The sequence below is a fragment of the Lipotes vexillifer genome, unplaced genomic scaffold (genome assembly GCF_000442215.2).
Source record: "Lipotes vexillifer unplaced genomic scaffold, Lipotes_vexillifer_v1.1 scaffold1003, whole genome shotgun sequence".
Taxonomy (NCBI): Eukaryota; Metazoa; Chordata; class Mammalia; order Artiodactyla; family Lipotidae; genus Lipotes; species Lipotes vexillifer.
Genome location: NW_006798890.1, coordinates 2,659,505 through 2,679,727, shown reverse-complemented (window position 1 = coordinate 2,679,727; position 20,223 = coordinate 2,659,505). Strand labels below are relative to the sequence as shown.

At 48.4% G+C, this 20,223-nt stretch overlaps 1 protein-coding gene across 1 annotated transcript in view; it reads right to left on the bottom strand.

Moving 5' to 3' along the window:
• LRP8 (LDL receptor related protein 8) overlaps nucleotides 1–20,223 on the bottom strand; it is a 79,844-nt gene that overhangs the window by 2,054 nt on the left and 57,567 nt on the right. Inside the window, 10 exon segments of the mRNA XM_007471169.1 lie at nucleotides 1,787–1,963; nucleotides 2,933–3,102; nucleotides 6,821–6,889; nucleotides 9,511–9,735; nucleotides 10,613–10,765; nucleotides 12,065–12,206; nucleotides 13,629–13,768; nucleotides 14,022–14,140; nucleotides 17,119–17,346; nucleotides 19,358–19,532. Coding sequence (XP_007471231.1) covers nucleotides 1,787–1,963; nucleotides 2,933–3,102; nucleotides 6,821–6,889; nucleotides 9,511–9,735; nucleotides 10,613–10,765; nucleotides 12,065–12,206; nucleotides 13,629–13,768; nucleotides 14,022–14,140; nucleotides 17,119–17,346; nucleotides 19,358–19,532 — 1,598 coding nt within the window.

The following is a 20,223-nucleotide window of genomic DNA, read 5'->3' as shown; positions in this document are numbered from 1 at the left end:
TCTTTCCCTCTCCCCAACTTTCTAGTCATTAGATACGAGACTTCCCTCTGCCACAAATGGCTGACCACCCACTAACCCTTGAGCCAGTCTATTCCATTGTGGACAGTGGACTTAAATTCTTTCCTATATTGTCATGAAATCTGCTGCTTTCTATCTTCCGACATTCCCTGATTCTCTCTCTTAGACTCAGAGAGTTCTACACGGACAACCCTTGACATTTTCAGCGTTTGTGTTCCCTTCCCTGCCTTCTGAGTGTTTTCTTCTCCAGGCTACACACCTAGCTTCCCCCGCCTGGTCCTGACATAATGCTGTGTCCCACTCTTCCATTTCCTGGATACCCTCCTTTGGATAGACCCCATTGTTTCAAGATCCCTCTCATAGCTATATGAATTTGAGCTATAATCACTTCACCTCTCTGAGCCTCGGTTTCATCATGTTAAATGGGAGTACTAATAGGACCTACCTCATAGGGTTGTTGGGAAATCAAATGGGATTATGTATGTAGAGTGCTTAAGGTAGTACCTAACACACATGGGGTCCAGAGTATTCTAAATCAACCTAACCAGCGTAAGATAGAACCAGACTAGCATTTTCTGTCTCTGAACATTCTAGAAACAATAAAAAGTAACTCCACTATCTTTCAAATCATCTTTGGATTATTTGTGGGTTTGCATGAATGTCACGGCCTTGCTCCACTAGACTATCTTTTTCTAGTCTGTGACCCTCCCACTCTCCTCAAGATAGATCTCTAGGCCAAAGTCAGATCCCAGCAGTGATGGTGGAGCTACCTGAGAAGGGGACAGGGGAGAGAACAGGTTGTTGAGAATACTGATTTCCAGAGCTTCAAGGCTATATACCCTGAGAAATAGTGGAAAGAGCATGGGCTTTTGTGTACATACAGATAGGAGTTTGAATCCTGGTTCTACCACTTCCTAGTTGTAATCCTAGGTAGGTTATTCAATTTCTCTGAGTCTCAGTTTCCTCATGTGCAAAATGGGGCTAATAATATCAAGTATATAGGTTCCTGTAAAGACTAAACAAGAAAATACATGTAAAACACTGAGTAGCGTCTGATACACAGCAGGTTCTTACTAAATGTCAATTTCCTCACTCTCCTACTCTATTTCTCTGCAGTTGGCAGAAGCTTATTCTTCAGGCCTTAGATTCATCAGGAATAGCTCCTCCTGAGTGGTTGTTTCCTTCTGTGGAAACAATGACACTTTGCATGTGCAGAGCGCTTTATAACTCACAAAGCACTCTCACATGTGCTATCTCGCTTGAACTTTATAAACTTAGGCAGCAGAGAGAATGGGGGTTATTATTCCCACTTTACAAATAAAAGTAGTCAGAAAGAAGGGACTGAGATCACAGAGCTGTGGAATAGTGAAACTGGGAGTCATCTCCACTCTAAGCTCAACATTTCTTCCACTGTGCCCCCTCTGATCTTTAAAAATTGGTTAAGCAACTGTCTGCTTGGATTGGCCAAGGTTAAGGATCCTCAAGGCCATCTGCTAACCCTCCTCACTTGCTTGACCTCATTTCCCACGTCTCCCCTTCATGAACAATTAGCTTCAGCAGCAATTCTGTCTGTCCTGCCCTGTACTCAGTCATTTCTTCCACATGCCATTTCCTTGGTCTGCAACTAACCCATCTTTCATCTTTGCCCCGACACCCAGCTCACAGTTTGCAGCCTTCTAGAACCAGAAAGCCTTCTAGGATTGACTGCACCTGCCTGGTTCATGCCCTCGCTCATCAGCCCCTCAGACTCAGAGTGGCACTGCCCTACCTTGCACTTGACGACAGGCAGCTCGGAAAGAGGGTTCTTCGGGAGTTGGTGCAGCTGTGACCTTGGTTCCCCCGGCAAGACAAAAAGCTCCTTGAGGGCAGGGGCTGGGTCTTCCATTTCTCTGGTCTCCCCAAGACAGGGCTCTGCCCACAGTGGGTGATCAAAGCTGCTGATCGCCTGACAGGGGGATGGACTGGATGACCTATGAGGTCACACCCAGCCCCGACTCCGCTATACAACCATGACATCTGCTCCAGCCACTTTGTGGTCCTTGATCCCCCAACAAGCCATGCCCTGTCATGCCTCTCAGCCTTTGCACATGCTTCTTTCTGGAATGCCACTTTCCTCCTTCTCTACGTGGAAGACTGCTATGAATCTTCCAAGGACACAGTTCTTCTGTCACCTTTGTTGACGTTTCCATAGCATTGGTTCAACAAATACTTACTGGGAGCCAAATATGCTGTGCTAGGCACCAGGGAAACAGTAATCAGACAATCCTGCCCTCAAGGAGCTCACTGTCTAGTGGGGAGACCAATGAGTAAAAAGACAAGTAGACTATAGTGTGACAGGTGCTGTGATGGAGAGAGGTGGTGAGAGAACAGAGAAACCAGGGAAAGCTTCCTAGAAGAGGGGACCCTTGAGCTTCCACCGTGGCACTCAGCACACAGCTGTTCAATAGCCAGTGACTCTCTAACTCCCCCACCCGCTCCCTGGGAGCAAGTACATCCCTTCTTTACTTTTGAACACTTGGTATCTTATGTGGTACTTGGCACATAACTGGTATACATTGTTCACTGAAATGAATGCATTTGAACTGAATGGCCACAGTTGCCTTTCTAGGCCAAAGGTTCTGAAAACGTATTCAGCACAAAGACAGGCCTCTTTCCTCCAGGAAGAGCCTCTAGGTACAAGGTGGTCCTGATACCCTTCTATCCCAACCACCTACCCCAGCATTCCTGTGTCCCCAGGGCCTAGAACAGTGCCTGGCACATGGTAGGTTCTTGATAAATGTCTGAAGGAGGGAAGGAGGGAGGGAGGGAGGGAAAGAAGGAAGGAAGGGAGGGAAGGAGGGAAAGAAGGGAGGAAGGGAGGGAAGGAAGAAGGGAGGAAAGGAAGGAAGGAATTCTTCCAGCAAGGAACACTTACTGCTGGATAGACATGGCCAATCTGAGCAGCCCTCCCTATGTGGAGCTCATCCTCATCCTCTTCTGTCGTTTTCCTGTACACAGGGTTGTCGAAATTCATGCTTTTGGTGTTCTTCCGCTTCCAGTTTCTCCAGATCAGGTAGCCACTCATGCACAGCAGGGCTATAACCACTGGAGGAAGAGACACGTTACAGTGGATCTCCAGCAGGCTCCAGCCCGTTGCCCAGACATCAGTGCATTTCTCGCCACCTCTCCAGCTTGACTGCCCCTTGTTCCCAGGCTCTGTTTCTGCATATTCTTTTTCTGCTGCTGGGAAGCCCTTCTCCTAGCTCTTTGTTCATTAACTACTCATCTTCCAAGATCCAGCTCAAAGGTGAAGTCTTTCTCAACCTCTCATGGTACACTCAGTTGTTCCCTCACGTGTGTTCCCAGATCACAGTGTTGTATTTTATACAACAGCATAGGGTTGTATAAAAATGCTGTACCTAACACACATGGGGTCCAGAGTATTCTAAATCAACCTAACCAGCGTAAGATAGAACCAGACTAGCATTTTCCGTCTCTGAACATTCTAAAAACAATAAAAAGTAACTCCACTATCTTTCAAATCATCTTTGGATTATTTGTGGGTTTGCATGAATGTCACGGCCTTGCCCCACTAGACTATCTTTTTCTAGTCTGTGACCCTCCCACTCTCCTTTATATATGTGTACCCCCAACTAGACTGAGCTCTTTGAAGGCAGGGACCGTGCTTTCTTTCTCTCACTGTGCCCAGTGCCCAGTAGCGAGCAGGTGCTCAGTAACATGCCGAGTGAGTGAGTGAATTTCTTCACCACACTCTGGCCCTAATACTGCTACCTCCCTGGATTTCTCTAAGAAACCATATTCTCTCCCAAAATTGGACACTGGAGGGTGGGGTGGGGTGCTTCTTTCCAAAGCCGGGGCTCTGCAAGAAGAGGAGCATCTCTAGAAGGTAACACAGCAGGGAAACACAGGCTCTGAGTTAAAGTAAATGGATATATTAATGAGTAAAGGAGGAAGTTCTCAGATAGAGCCGGGAGAAAATGGGGCAAGCAGCTTCACAAGATAGTAAGCAGTCCCCCTGAGCATTCAAGTGGAGGCTGGGTGATAGCTATCTAGGATGCTATAGAGGGGGTTTCTACAATACTTTGGTAAGATTATAATAATCAATAATAACTGATATACATAAAGGTAAGAACAGGGCAAGGATACCTGTTATCGCTGCTAGTATTTGTTGTCCCAGAGACCTAGCTATGCAGTGAGACCAGATAAAGAATTGAAGGGCACACATGGAAAAGGGAGAAATCAAACTGTCATTAACAGATATTGTATGCTTGGAAAATCTTAGAAAAGCAGATGAAAAACTATTAGAAATGATTTTACTTCATCAAGAATCAACAGAAAAAAACCAATAGCTTTCTTATTAATCAGCAATAACCAATTAGAAAATGGATGGAATAAGAAAATATTCGTAATAGCCCAACAAAAAACTATAAAATACTTGGGATAACCCAATAAGGAATGTGCAAGTCCTATGTGACCTATACAATTCTACTGAAGGCCATAAAAGAAGGCTCAGATAGAGAGATATGTCATGTTCCTCGATGGGAAGGTTCAATGTTGTAAAAATGTAAATTCTCCCCGCATCAATTTATATACCCAAGGCATAAGATTCCATCATAAGTTTTATAGAATTAACAAGATTATTCTAAAGTTCACTTAGAAGAGAAATTGAATAAAAATAGCTAAGAAAATGTTCCAAGAATAATAATACCCTATTAGACATTAAAACATATCATAAAGTTGTGTTTCGAGTATATAGGAATAGTATATAGGAATTGGTGGAGAACAAACAGCCTAAAAGCAGATCAAAGTATGTATAGGCGTATAGTTTACCATTAAGATGACAATTCAAGTCAGAAGGAAAAGATGGACTATTCAATAATGGTCTTGTGAAAACTAGACAAGCATGTAGAAAAAAATACTTAAATCTCTACCTCTTGCTGCATTCTAAATTCCAAATGGATTAATAATCGAATACTAAAAAATGCTTAAAATAGTTGAAAAATATATAGAGAGATATTTTAATAATTTAGAATGAGGCAGACCTTCCTAAGCAAGACACAAAGCCCAGAAGTCATAATGCAGGAGACTAACAGATCTGATACTTAAAAATTTTTAATTTATGCATGGCAAAAGAGACCATAAACAAATTTTAAAAATCAAGTGGCAGGATGGGAGAAATGATTTGTAACATATATTACAAAGGTTTAACATTAATTATGTATAAATATTTCTACAAATAAGTAAGAATAAGACAAGGAACCAATAGAAAAATAAGAAAAGACTGTGAATAGGCAATTCATAAAGGACGAAATGTAAATGGCCAGTACGCTTGTGAAAAGATACTCTGCCTCCCAGGGAAATATCAGGGAAAGAATATTCATTTCAGCCCTCAGATAAGCAGAAATTTAAAATAATGATTCCATTAGGGCAGGTTACATCAGGGAGACAGCATACACATGCCCTGCTATGGAGCAGAGTATGGCAGGAGAGGAGTTGAATTCTCTTTCACTAAACAATGCTGAGTATTTTCTACTCTACTCAAAATGAGCCTGGAATAGTCTCACCATGATCTTTAATAATAAAGCCTTTCAAGGCCAATTCAAATGCCACCTTCTTTAGAAGTGCCACTCCCTCTCCTCCACAGAGCATCGGGTCTCTATTATAGCACCTTATAATATGTAGTAACACCTCTCTTGTATCCTCACCACCATATTGGGGATTCTTAGGATAAAAAGGCCAAGTCCTTAACCTTGAGGTACTACACGTGGGCAAGTAAGGGAGATAAAACGATGAATGGACAATCGCAATTCAAAGATCCGACCAAGAGAAGAGACTGGTATGAGAGACAGGATGTGCAGGATACTAGCGAATATCAGGGTAAGAAAGAATGAATCAGCCCACATGGCTCTCTGTGAGGTTTAACCAAATGTTATATTCTGGCCATACTCCAAACCCACCCCACTCCCGCCCTCCCATGCATCTCCCGTTCCTGGCTTTGCCCATGTTGCCTTCACTTGCTTGGGTTGCTCTTGATCCTTCTTCACTTGGCTGATTTGGCTCAAATAACTTTTCCTCCAGGAACCCTCCCCTTGTCCGCTTCCCTCCTCTCCCAATTCCAAGATAAGTGCCTCCTCAGCACTTGTACTGAACTGCATATGGCTTCATTTCAGGACTTGCCATGTCAGAATCAAATTATCTGTGTTATGTGTGTCTCTCCAACAAGTCTATAAACTTTTGGAGGACAAGAACCATGTCTTACTTATTTTTAACCACCTTCCCTCCCCTTATCACAGAATCGGGTATATCATAGCTGCTTGATAAATGTTTGTTGAAAACGAAACAGAAAGAAAGCAAGATAGCACGATCTATTAAAGGAATGGCAAGCAGCTCTATGAATTTTTTTTAATGTATGTTTTTTCTACTCATTAATTCGACAAATACTTTATTTCCTCCCATGTGCCAGACACTGCTAAGAGCTGGGGAGAGTGGCGAGCAAGAGAGACACCAGGCCTGTCCCCGTGGAGCCTACAGTTTGGCTTCACATGGCTGGTGTGTAGAGTATCAGTGAGGGGTAGTGGGGGAAATATGTGGATAGCTGTCTGGGGCCAGGTCCTGAAGAGCCTTGTGTGTCAAGCTAAGAAACCAAACTAAATCAGGACTGGGAGGTGAGCAGGAAGGTGGCCAGGGCAGAAAAAGTCAATGAGAGAGGTCCGTGTGCTAAGTGCTCTATTCTTCCAGTGCTTTTACCAAGACCCTGGGCAGGGTCTCTCTTTTCTCACCAGTGACTTGGGGCCACACTCACCCATAGGCACAATGATCCCAATGACAGCAGCAGTGACTGTTGAGCCCATCTTGCCACTTTCATTCCCATCTGCAAAACACAAACATTAGCAGAACGATGCTCCACCACTGTGAGTCCCAAGTCCTTGCGGGCCCCAAGCAGTAAAAACTACCCAACTGCTTCTTGCCCCCGTTCCAAAATGATGATCCCGGCTACCGCTTAATTTCCAGATCTTATCAGGACAGAGGTCATCTCCATTTCACAGATGAGGAAATTGAGTCTTCTTGGGGTTTTGGGGACCCACAGAGAAGTGGCAGAGCTGGGATTCAAACCCAGGATTTGTGACCTAAATCCCTTACCCTTTCCACAGTATTTGGGTGGTAGGAAGCTTGGGGCTGAGCCCTTAGGTTTTTATGTTGCTGACTACCTGGGGCAATTGCCTTTTTCAGCCAGTATCTGTTGTTTTCTCTCTTATTTCTGGTGGTCTGTCTGTCCGTCTGCATCATCAGTTTTTTGTTTTTTTTTTAAATAAATTTATTTATTTATTTATTTTTATTTTTGGCTGTATTGGGTCTTCGTTGCTGTGTAAGGGCTTTCTCCAGTTGCGGCGAGCGGGGGCTACTCTTCATCGCAGTGCGCGGGCCTCTCACTATCGTGGCCTCTCTTGTTGTGGAGCGCAGGCTCAGTAGGTGTGGCTCACGGCCCAGTTGCTCCGCGGCATGTGGGATCTTCCCAGACCAGGGCCTGAACCCGTGTCCCCTGCATTGGCAGGCAGATTCTCAACCACTGCGCCACCAGGGAAGCCCCCATCAGTTTATTTTTAATGAGTAATTAAAATGAGACACAGTATAGCATAGTGGAATCCAGAGCACAGGTTCCTGGGTCAGACTTCTAGGGTTCAAATCCTGGCTCTACTACTTACTACTTCTGTGACCTTGGGCAAGTTGTTATATATTATAAATATTATATTTCTTTATCTTTAAAATGGGGATAATTATAATTATCCCTACTTCCTAGGGATACTGTGAAGATTAAATGAGATAATTCATGTAAAATGCTTACTTAGCACAGTCCCTGGCACAGCCTTGCCTAGTTCAGACAGGCCAGGGAGTGGGGTAGGGGTTGTTGTGAGGCCTGAATAGGGTAGATAAAAGCACTTTCTAAACTGAAAAGTGCTTGGAAATTGTACTATATATATATATTTTAAATTTTATTTATTTATTTTGGGCTGTGTTGGGTCTTCGTTTCTGTGCGAGGGCTTTCTCTAGTTGTGGCAAGTGGGGGCCACTCTTCATCGCGATGTGTGGGCCTCTCACTATCGCGGCCTCTCTTGTTGCGGAGCACAGGCTCCAGACGCGCAGGCTCAGTAGTTGTGGCTCACGGGCCCAGTTGCTCCGCGGCACGTGGGATCTTCCCAGACCAGGGCTCGAACCCGTGTTCCCCGCATTAGCAGGCAGACTCTCAACCACTGCGCCACCAGGGAAGCCCGTACTATATATTTTTAAAAGTAGGTTGTGCCATCTTCTCCACTCTCTTACACTCATCTTCATTATAACATCTGTACAGAACTTTTTAGTTTTAAAAGCAGTTTTCCCTTGGATCCTCAATGACAGCCCTCTGAGGTGTGAAGAGGACCTATCATTTGCTCCAAGAGAGGAGATGACTGTCTCCTGGCAACGGCGCAAATGCTATCCTCTCAGTGTGTCTGTTTCTCCAAGTTACTCCAAGGGAACCTAATTATTAAGGGGAGAAAAGATCTGCACTGCTTACAAAGTTTACTGTGGAAATGCCGTTCTCCTCTCCCTCCGGGCCCCAAGCAAACACAGGACAGTGATATTAAAGCCTAGAGTGTGATGAAGCCCGTGGGGAGACCCCCTGGTCGGAGGCTCAGCCCAAGTGAAAGGAACTGGACTTCACATGCGACCCACCTGCCTCTCCGAACTTCAGGGTAAGCGCTCAACTCTGAAAACGCTCCTGCTGGCAAGATGGGCCTGATTATTAAGGTGCTACCACGCTGCTTAGTTTCTGGGCCATGCACATATGGGAAAAAATTTAAAAGATAGTGTATCCTCTTAAATGAACTCCCCCTAGCAGGTAACTCAATTTAAAAGGTATTTGCTGGTTAATGAGATAGAACATTTCTAGCAGTGACAATTACTGCTCCCGATGATTTAATAAGTAGTGAACTTAATTATTTTCATCCCAGGGTTTGCAGAGAGGCACTAACAGACCATAGTTATGGATATTACTATATGGGGAACTTACCGAGAGTGCTGAGAACTGAGACCAGGGCATCTGAAGCTTCCAAATCTGAGGGATGCTCCCTCATACATGTCAGTAACGTGTGACACAGATACACTATCAGAGTCAGCAGAGGCTGTGTGCATGAGCACTTCTGTTTACAAGGATGCCTCTGTCTCTCATGGCAACCTTGCGAAGCAGGTAGGGGAAGGGGGTTATTATTACCCTACTTTGTAGGTGAGGAAACTGAGGCTCAGAGATAGGAGGTAGCTTCCCTCAAGACCCTCTATAAGGTAGGAGCACCTATGACTCCTAAACTGCGGGTTGGCACCCTTCCTCCCGCTGCTTCTTTCTTGTAGACACAGCCAACATGTAGCTCTGGTATGACCACTTCTTCCCGCAGATCCCCCGATCCTGGCTTCCCTAGGACCCTCCCGCGTCATGAAAGAAGGCAGAACTCATTTCCTTACAGTGCTGGGAGTGGTTGCTGGTTGCAGGGCTCGGGGTAGACGGGTTGATGCTGGGAGCCCTGGGGACACTAACTGAGCTTGGGACCGCTGCTGCCAGGCTCGGTGTCTCTGTGCTGTGGTTCTGGTAGGCGGGGCTGTGGACGGCGGTCCCAGGGGCTCTGGTGGTGTCGGCTACTGTCCTCGTTGTGGTGGAGGCTAGCGTTGTAGTTGAGGTAGACTGAGCTGCTGCGGGGGAGATATCATGAAGGTCACTGGACAAAGAATTTTGCTGTTTTAGTGCCTAAATTATTGCCTCGATGAAGTATACTTATGAACTCATCCTCATGGCTCAGCTCAAACTCCTTCCCTAATCCTACTGAACAGGCTATGATTTTTACTTTAGCTGAATGCCAAGCATCTTGTCTGTGTTTATACTGCATTTCGATTTGATAAAGGTGAGTCATTAGGACAATGCTACAGAATTAGGTGTGGGCAAGACCACGAAAAAAGACTGGGAGGAGTGGAAATTATATAAATCTAGAAGGAGTTTGCATGTATACTGGTACACTATTAGGTTCAAATTCTCACTCCACTTTAAACAATTGAACCTGGAAATCGTGAATGCTGCAGCAGACTTGTGCTCAAACAAAAGGCCTCGTGCCTCCATCGAGACTGGAGGATGGATATAAATTTATATGGTTGAAGTATTAACTGACTGTTAGTCCCGATCACATCACAAAAGGGCTGCTAGATAGTGCGTTAAGTTCTGGGTGAGAAACAGGCAAGATCATAGTCACCTGCATATAAATAGTAATCAAAGCCATGGGGATCAAGGTTTCTTAATTTGAGGTCTTCAGGGGATTCCTGATCCCCCTGAAATTGAAGTTAAAATGTTGTATGTGTGTGTGCATTTTTCTTGGGAGTGAGAAGAGAAAGCCTTGGAGGGACCCTATGGGACACCAGCATTCAAGGTCGGTACAGAAGAGGAGCCTGCAAAGGGCAACAAGTAGCCAGAGAAGATGGAGGAAGACCAGGCGCTCATGGTTTTGCAGAAGTCAAGGAAAATTTCAGCAGATGGGGTCTGGCGTTGCCAGGGGCCGTCCCTCCCAGTAGCTCTGCTCACCTCGGTAGCACCTCTTCATGTCAGGGCCCAGTTGCATTGTGTCAGGACAGGCACAAGTGTACTTGGGGGAGTGGCTGGACATCTGAGGAGCAGGAAGGCACAGGTACTCACAGCCTCCATTGGGCTGGGCACTCAGCTCGCAGGCATCTGCAGCTAATGGCACAGAGAGAGATGGGGAGAGAGAGTACTGGGGCACAGACGGGATGTGCCAGGCTCTCCCTCCCCCACGCACAAGGCCCTTCCCACTCGGCTAAATCAAAACGCTTTCTCTACTACTTTTACTGGGCACCTTCTGTCACTGTACCTGCTGTTTTATCCCCACTCTTTCTTCCTTTTTTTAAACATCTTTATTGGAGTATAATTGCTTTACAACGGTGTGTTAGTTTCTGCTTTATAACAAAGTGAATCAGCTATGCATATACATATGTCCCCATATCTCTTCCCTCTTGCGTCTCCCTCCCTCCCTCCCTATCCCACCCCTCTAGGTGGTCACAAAGCACCGAGCTGATCTCCCTGTGCTATGTGGCTGCTTCCCACTAGCTATCTATTTTACATTTGGTAGTGTATATATGTCCATGCCACTCTCTCACTTCATCCCAGCTTACCCTTCCCCCTCCCCATGTCCTCAAGTCCATTCCCACACTTTCATTTAATGCTGATGACAACTCGGAGGGGGGCGGTGTTATGCCCAGGTTAACAGATAAAAGACTGTGGCTCAAAGAGAACAAACTTGTCAAAGCTATACCTCTAGTAATTTTGGAGACAATTTAAATTGAGGTCTGTCGGACTCCAAAGTCCATGTTTTTTTCTCCCTATGCCACATGCCATATCTCTTTCTTATTTAAATTTCTAATCTAGAATCAGGCACGAACCTTATCTCCTTACCCCTTTTTGCTTTCCCACCTTCACCCTTCCCGTTACAGTTAGAATGAGTATATCCTAGTGACAGAGGAAGGGACAACCTAATTGTAGGATTCCTGGCATCTGTTGCCAACCAGCAAGCTGACTTACTGATGGCCCTAGGATACGTTACTTTATACCACTGCAAAGTACGAACAAATAGCAAATGAGAAGCAATGTGCTCCTTTATGGCAGAAGGAGCTCTGGAATCAGACAGGCCTAAGTTTAGGCTTTAGCTCTACCACCTGCTTATGTTATTTTACCCCTATGAGCTACAGTTTCCTCCACTGTTAAATGAGAACAGTAATATCCATACTTTGTAAGACTGGCAAAAATGGGACATTTGTATATTGATTTATTTCTACCCAGCCTTAGTTCACCAAGAGCTTGAGGCAAAATGAAGTAAAATATGTGACAGCAAGGCAGTCCACCGACGACAGGGACTGTTGCCACTACTTCTGGGGATGCTGAGACGTGACATGCATGTGACTACAGCCTGCCCACTAGAGGGAGAGGATGTGGGCAGGGGACCTGGGACTGGGGAAGGCTCACCTCTTGGCTGCTTCAGCTCATGGAAGATGACAATGTCATGTGGGTTATTGAGGTTCTCAGCTAGGACGGAGATTTCCAGGCCATTGAGCCGATTTGCACTGAAAATGGCCTCATTCTCCAGGTCTGTCCAGAACACCTTGTCCTGTGGGGTACAAATACAGAGGATGGGAAGCCTAGAGCTTAAACCCATGACCTCAGCCTGAGGGCTCGGCCTCAAACCATAGTCACAGGAACTGCTCTGGCATCTCCCCTGAACTCTCTTGTCCACAGATTCATAGTGGTACTCTCAGCTCTGATCTGTGGCATAGGCTCTGGTTCCCTTCTGTCTCAGAGGGTTATTCAGTGCTTTGGCCTGAAGGCTGCTCATTAACGCTGAGCTAGGCCTGCTTCCTGGAGTTCAGCAGAAACCAAGGTTGGGTCTCTGTAGCTGTTACCATTACTAGGGCCTGGGACCAAGATTGGAGAGGATGTATGATCTAGTGAGCACTATCCCAATGGGGTCTCCTACAGCCTCTGTGTATACACGCATACACATCCAATGGTTGGTCCATACAAGCCTAAATGTGTATCTGCAGGCAAATCCACATTTATAGGTACAACCGTGCAGCCTCATGTACAGATCTCGACACATACCCACATGCTCATCTACACACCCAAAGGCACACTTGGACCTAAAATGAACTTGTCTAAGTACTGGTATGCATATTTACACTCACAAGCACTACAGCGCATACAGGAATGCACATTTTTAAACAGACGCATTTATGTATACACAGGCACGTACACATACATGCCACATATACGCACAAGCACAAACACATGTGTCTGAACACACCTGTCTTTTGAAGCAGAGGCTGGACTTGGGAGCTGGAGCTTTGCCCACAATTTCAGAGCTGTGCTGGGTGATGTCACTCCAAGCAAATATTGCCAATGCCCACCACAGGCCACTGTCCCCTTGCTTTCCCTCCCCTTGGTGGCAGAGTTAGTTTTGGGGAAGAGCTATGGGTGTGCGAGAACTTGGTCGCTTCTGGCTTCCTCATTTCCCAAGGACAAAGGTTGTTAGGGTCAGAACACAGGAGGGCCTTGACTCTTCACGCTCCTGTGAGCTTCTTGAGGACGGGGATGATGTCTGATTCACTTCTATGATCCCAGGGTCCAGCAAAGGTCAGTGAGAGTGTGCTGAATTGAATAGCATCTCTCAGGCCATTTCCAGTAGTAAATGATACTAAGGAAATGTGTATTCCTTTTTCCTTTCTTTATTGGGTACCTTCTGTATACGTGGATACAGTGCTGGGTGCTGAGGGTACCTGGTCTAGCAACTTACCTGTGGGAAGTGCTCTGAGGGAGGGGCCTTGGGGAGGAAGCACAGGAAAGGCTGCCAGGTGGACAAGGGGCTGCATAGCCTCTGTTTGCAGACAGCTCACATATTGTGTACAAACAAGCCAGTCAGCTTCCCTGTCCCTTTGTTTCCACTTGGACGAGTCTCAGGGAGTCATCCTATTTGAACAGCCTTTCCTAGGCTTCAGCTTCCTGATGGGGCCATGCCTCCCCTCACGGAGCTCACCTCAAACACAGCTATCCCGAAAGGGTGGCTCAGGTAGTCAGGGGAGGAAATCAGCATCTTCCTGTTGCCTCCGCTGAAGTCAATGCTGGACAGCTGGTGCAGCTTGGAGTCCACCCAGTACAAGCGCTGGTTCAGCAAATCTTGAGGAGGAAAAAGGGACAAGGGGATCGGGTTGTGAGCCTGGGACCACAGCCTGGATTTCTGCTCCTCTGTGCCCCTTCCCTGCCCACATCTCCAGGCCGGGCCTCAGAAGGAGGCCAGCCCAGGGCAACCATCAGGAAACACAGGCAGTGGCACTATAAGGGGACACAGCAACAAGACCCATGGAGCCCCAGGCAGTGGTCAGCTCCAGGCGCTAGAACAGGCCCCCCAGCCGGGGAAGGCAGGGCTCACCCAGGGTGATTCCGTTGGGCCACTCAATACCGTCTGACACCAGTGTCTGCCGGTGCACACCGTTGAGCCCAGACTTCTCGATCTTAGCCTCGTACCCCCAGTCAGACCAATACACGAACCTAGAAGAGAGAAGAACCCAATGGGCTTCTTGTCAGGGGACATGATTGGGGTGGTGTGGGTCACAAGGGCTCAGTGGCCCTCTGAATATTGAAGATTATGCTTAGTGAGGACTGGAAAGACCTCTGAAGTTCATGGGAACCATCAAACCTTGGCATTGGCAGGCGTGTCGGTCTTCGCCTTATCTGAGTGCCTGGAGAAACCTGTATTCCCCGAGTCCACCTGACCTCGGCTGAACAGCCTGTCAGCCCATCTGTCCCACTTCAGCAGCTCCAGCTCCAGCCCTAGCGTGCCAGAGCAGGAAGGGAAGGGCCCCATCAACCCTCTTACTTTCCTGGTTGACAGAGGAGAAAGCCAATGACCTAGCCAGGGTCACACAGCTAGAACTCTGTCCAGGGCTTCTCTCTCTTTTTTCTTGAACATTTACTAGGTGAGTGGCCTCATCTCATGTACTTACAAATGCAGTAATCACTGCCCCTCTAATCCAATCCCTACAGAGCAGGCAAAATGAGCTTCTAAAAATGGAAATAAGTTGTCATTATCCCGTTTTTTGAAATTGAGATATAATTGACATATAACACTAGTTTCAGGTGTACAACATAATGATTTGATATTGCAAAATGAGCACCACGAGAAGCTGGTCAACATCCAGCACCACACAGAGCTACAATTTTTTTTTCTTGTGATAACTTTTAAGATCTATTACTCTCCAGTTTTTAAACTTTATGATGGTTTCTCCTACTGACCTTAAAATCAGATCCCAAATCCTTACCACATCTGACAGGGCTCTGCATGACTAGGTCCCTGCCTACCTCTCTGGCTATCTCTCCTGCCACCACTGCCCACTTCCCTTACAAACTCCACACCCGCCGCCAGGGCTTCTCTTAGATCCTTCAGGGCACCAAGGCTTTCACAGAGCCTTTGCCCCCACTTGTTTGCCATTTAGAACGTCTTTTCAGTAGAGAACCTTCCTCCGACCCTCAATGTAAATAGGTTCTCCCTGTTTTTGACTCTTAAAACACCCTGTTTTTTCCTTCCAGAGTGCTCACACCATCAGTTATTTACGTGTGCATTCGGTATGTGGCGTATTTGTTTACTGTCTGTTTTCCCCACTAGTCTATATGCTCCGCTGAGGGCAGGCTCCTCATCTGCCTTACTCCTCATTTTGTACCTGGCAGGTAGCTCGTGTGTGGCATATAGGCCTTATTTACTATTTGTTGAACGAAGTAGCCTCACAATTACCCCAGGAGGGTATAATTATTAGTCCCATTTTACAGATGAGTAAACTGTGGCTCAGAGAGGCTGACTTCCCTAAGATCACGTTGTGAGTAAGTAGTAAGGCAAGTCTTCAAATTTAAGTTCAAATTAGGTTGGACTCTAAAGCCCACATGCTTAAGCCTCTCCAAAATGCCTCTGCTGAAACCTGGTGTCAAGCCAAGGCTGGCTCCAGGCTAGGGGGCTGCGTGGTTGTTCTGGATCCCTTCCATTTGCCACTTTGAATCCCATCGCCATTCTGCTCTGTATACCTAAAAGGCTGGCGCATGTGGGAACCACATCAATGGGCTGGGCTCCCTAGCCATCTGGCTTCCAGTTGTATTCAGCAAAATATCGGAGGGGGAAGGGGAGAGGTCAGGATGTCTATTCCCCTAACTCCCCGCTACAAAGGTGCCTCCAGCTGGCTAATGCCCTAAAGGTGACTCTCTCTACCCCGCTCTTTCCTTCCCAACTCGGGTAACCCTCCCTGCTCCTGCCCCTCAGGCCTGTTACCTGTTACTAGTCCAGGATAGTGCATGAGACCTTACCCGCTCCTTTGTAAATAGTCCCTTTATTAACCGGCCTTAAATTATCTTAAAATGAGTGTGCAGTGGGTTTTCTGGCGGGACCCTGACCGAGCCACAATGGACCAGGAATGGGCTGGGTGTAACTATATGGTTTGGGGGACATGGCAGGTGCAGCCCCAGGCCTGTGTGATAGCAGACAGAGACCAGGGTTGAGGTGGGGGTTAAATGAGATGACTCAGTTGTCTGCAGAGCGCCTGGATGCACCGGTGCGTGCCTATTAAGCGGCAGCTGTCGGTCGCTTCCCAAGGCCACACACACCCTCTCAGGTGGCCAGCCTCACCCCCAGCTGGCCTCACTGGAAGAAGAGGGTTTTCTTATCCCTGCTTAACAATGAAGGAAACAGCAGTAGGAAGAAGCTGGTGATCCTGGTAAACATAATATGATGCAGCTGCTTAAAAACCATGCCATCTCAGGACATCCCCACTGAGGGAGGGAGGGAGGGAGCAGGAGGGAGTCCTGCTCTGTTCAGAATCCCTACCCCTGATATGGAGGCATGGGCAGAGCAGGGCAGCCTGGGTGGTGAGGGGCCCAGAGGCTGTGGGCCACAGGGATGGGGATGGAGGTGGGCAGGCTGGAGCAGAGCTGACCCAGTAATCTCAGTCCTCAAATCTTGCTGGCTGTCCTGCAGGGCAGGGAGTAGACATGCTAGAGGTAACTCCGGAGGCCAATGGAGGAAGTCGAAGAGAGGCAGATATGGGAATATGAGAAAGAAACAAACAAAAGAATACTTTCTAATAGGCAGAGCTGCCCCAAAATGAAACAGGCCGTATGAGAAGTAACAAGCTCCCGTCTCTGGAAGTGTGAGCAGTCGCCAGATGCCCACCTGCAGCGCGCAGCAGCCTGAGGGAAGACTTCCTGCCCCAGGAGCGTCTACCAGGAAATTTCTAGCGCCCTACTCGGCTCTGAGATGCTCTGCTTCTATGATATGGTGAGAGAGTAGCAGAGTCCTGGGAGCGCCCTGGCGACCAATGCGCAAGGGACCCTTGGTCAGGGTTTCACAGGCTGAGGGGCCCGCATGGACTTTCTTCCCTGTGGCTTGTGTCTGGGTGGCCCAGGGCCTTCCAAAGCCCTCAGGGCAGCTCTTGTGACAGACACATGAGGACTGAGCGCCTAGGGCAATTTGGGGTGGAAACACTCACCCTTGCAGTGGGTCGACGGCAATGGCCCGGGGTTCACTGAGGTCACGGCTGAAGAGAGTGCAGCGGCGTCCGCCATCAACTGTGGCCACTGAGATGGTCTTGTTGCCCGAGTCGGTCCAGTAGATGTGCTTGTGGACCCAGTCCACTGCCAGGCCCTCTGGAGAGTGCAGCTGCTCATCAATGAGAACCTCCTGCTCTGCTGGGTCGCTGGCTTTGTCCATGTAGGCGCTAGGAGCAACCAGGGCTGGCGTGGGCAGGTGTGCCACCCCCGGGCCCATCTGGAGCTGCCCTTCCCCTCTCTCTTCCCTCTGGGCCACAGCAGTGCATTGGAGAGGAACTTGGCTAATTTCCATTCAACGCATTCCCTGGGCCACCAGGGTAAGGATACAGGCTCAAGTCAGCCACAGTCTCTGGCCTGGAGGAGCTCAGTTTAGTAGGGACAGAAATTTACAGCCAGATAATTACACCAATACACTGTGATTATGGAAAGTATCAGAGGCTATAGCAGCAGAGAAATGGAGACTACATCATCCTGGAGGGCTGGAGAAGGGCTTGTAGTTGAGCCCTGAAGGACCAGTCTGTCAGGAACACAAAGAACAGAAGGCAGAGGGAACAGCATGTGCAGATGCCGAGGCGTGTGTTCTGGAACAGTGACGGATGCAGTGGGGGTGGAGTGGGGTAGGTGGGGTATAAGACAGGAAGTAAGTGTAGGCAGGGGCCACATCCTGACGGGCTCTGCATGCCACGCTAAAGGCTCAGGATTTCACTGTGGAGGGGTAACTGAACAGATCGGAGGACATGCCCAGAGAGGCATGTTAGATCACTGTGGCACCTGCAGAATATGCGAGGGATTGGAGGAGGAGGGAATGAAGGCAGGGAGACAGTTAGGAGGCTGTGACCGCATCCAGGTGAGAGACGAAGAGGGTGTGCAGAAGGGCTGAGGCAGTAAGAATGGACAGAAGGGGCCACAGTACAGCAGACACTCAGGAGGCAAAATTAGCAGGGCTGTCTCTCTCCCAAATGCTTTATTTCCCAAGGTTTTCTTCTCCACATACCCTCTCTTTGGGTGATTAGTTCCACAGTGCCCACGGCCATCCACAGCCCTGACCCCTCTGATCCTGACAACCGTCTAAGTTCCAGACTATAAAGCCCACTGGCCCCCGTCGGACGTCCCATGGACACCTTGAACTCAACACATCCCAAACTGTTCATTCCCATTCCCCTCCTCTCAGCCACACAGACAGACTGCCTACCCCTCACCCGAAACTCCTCCCCTGCTCCCATCTCAGAGAACGGTACCACCGTCCACGAAACCTCCCAAGCCGGAAACTGAAACTCCCAAAGCGAACCTGGGAATTCATTCTGACTCATCCTCCCACAGCTCCATAACCAGGGCATCATCAAATCCTGCCTCTTTCCGTCACAACCATCGGACAGGCACCACTCAAGCTGCTTCTGGGTGTGCGAGTGTGAGTGTGTCTGTGTGTGCTGGGGTGTGATAGGCATCGAACTGTCAGTGAGCAGTACGCGCACTGCTCCCATCCATCCATCCACCATTCGTTCAACAGTCCGCCCAGTGCCTGGTCATCGGCAGTCCGGCCAAGTGGATCTCAGGACAAAGAAAGGGGGCCTGGGCATGCAGAGGCTCCTAGGAGAGAACCTCCTGTGTGTGCGAGGAGCCTTCCCAAGCGCCAGAGTCCACTGACTGTGGTGTGAAGGGCTGGACTGCAGGTAGTGCCACCCTTGACCGCCAGATTGGGTCAGAGGCCTCCTCTATACTTTTCCCTCATGCTCATCACAGTGGATTTTGCTATGCTCTGAGGGGGATCCTCCAGGCAGGACCAGGTCTGAGTCATCTTTGAGTCCCCAGCATCCAACACACATATATGTGAGCTGCTCTGAAAATCCCTACCAAAGCCCAGAGGCTTCTTCCTTTCTGCCCTGGCTGAACATTTCCTGTGTCTCGCCCTGCCCCCTCCGGCCGCCAGAGGTCAGTCAAAGCCCCCATGTGTGGGGCTCAAAGCTGCACTCCCATCCAAGCCCTCAGCCCCGGAAGGCCGAGCAGGTGGAGAAGTCCTGGCAGTTCCGCAGCCGCTGTGATGTCCGTGCCTTCCTAAGCCCGGTCTCTGTCCTGGGGAAATAGCGGCAGAAGGGGTGCAGAGGCCACCCTTCCTCTCCTTCTTTGTTGGCCCCAGCCCCGCCCCCCAGGCCTGGTTGCAGGACCCAGGCCTCGACTCACCTGTAGATCTTGCGGTAGGAGAGGTCACACCAGTAGATGCGATTGGTGGCAACTTCGACGTCCAGCGCCACGACGTTCTTGAGCATGGGGATGAGACGCGAGTAGTCCCGCTTCACCAGGTCTATCCTCCGCACTTCGTGCCGGTTGGTGAAGATTAGGGACGGGCTTCTGCCAGCTGCCGTGCAGGGGGGTTGAGAGGGAAAGGGTCAGTGCAAGAGGCGGGGGATCTGGAGACCAAGGCTCTGCCACTGGTTTGCTGGGGGACTCCTCATTTCCTGTAAAAAGTGGTGACGACTCCTACCTCACAGGTTAAAGAAGCAGGTGAAATGATGGGTACAAAAAGCATAAGATGCAAAGCACCACGCGTAACAGAGGGCTTTTTATTCTTTTTATCGCACACAAACTCCCCCCAAATCTTTGATGACTCCCCATTTCCTCTGGCCTGCACGGAAGGCCTTCTGCAGCATGACCCCAGCTCCCTGTCCAGCCTCATCACTCACCCCGCTAACACCTTGATTCCGGCCACCAGACTACCTGTCATCACCTCGCCATGGCAGAGCTTTGCTGCCTCGGGGCCTTTGCTCAAGCTGTCCCTCTACCTAGAATGCATTTCTCCCCAGCAGCTGCCACCTCCTCTGCTTGGGCCCCACCGCAGTGATCAAGAAGGGGCAACATGAGCGTTAAATGATTTAGCAAGATGACTGGGGCTGCAGAATGGAGCACGGACCTCAGGGCTAGGGGTGAGGCTCGAGGGAGGAGATTCAAGGAGGTCGTTGTGAGTCTTTAGTTTATACAGAGTGTTATTGGCATGAGATGAATCTGCAGATGCTTGCAGGGACCAGATCACAAAGGATCCTGTGATCCAG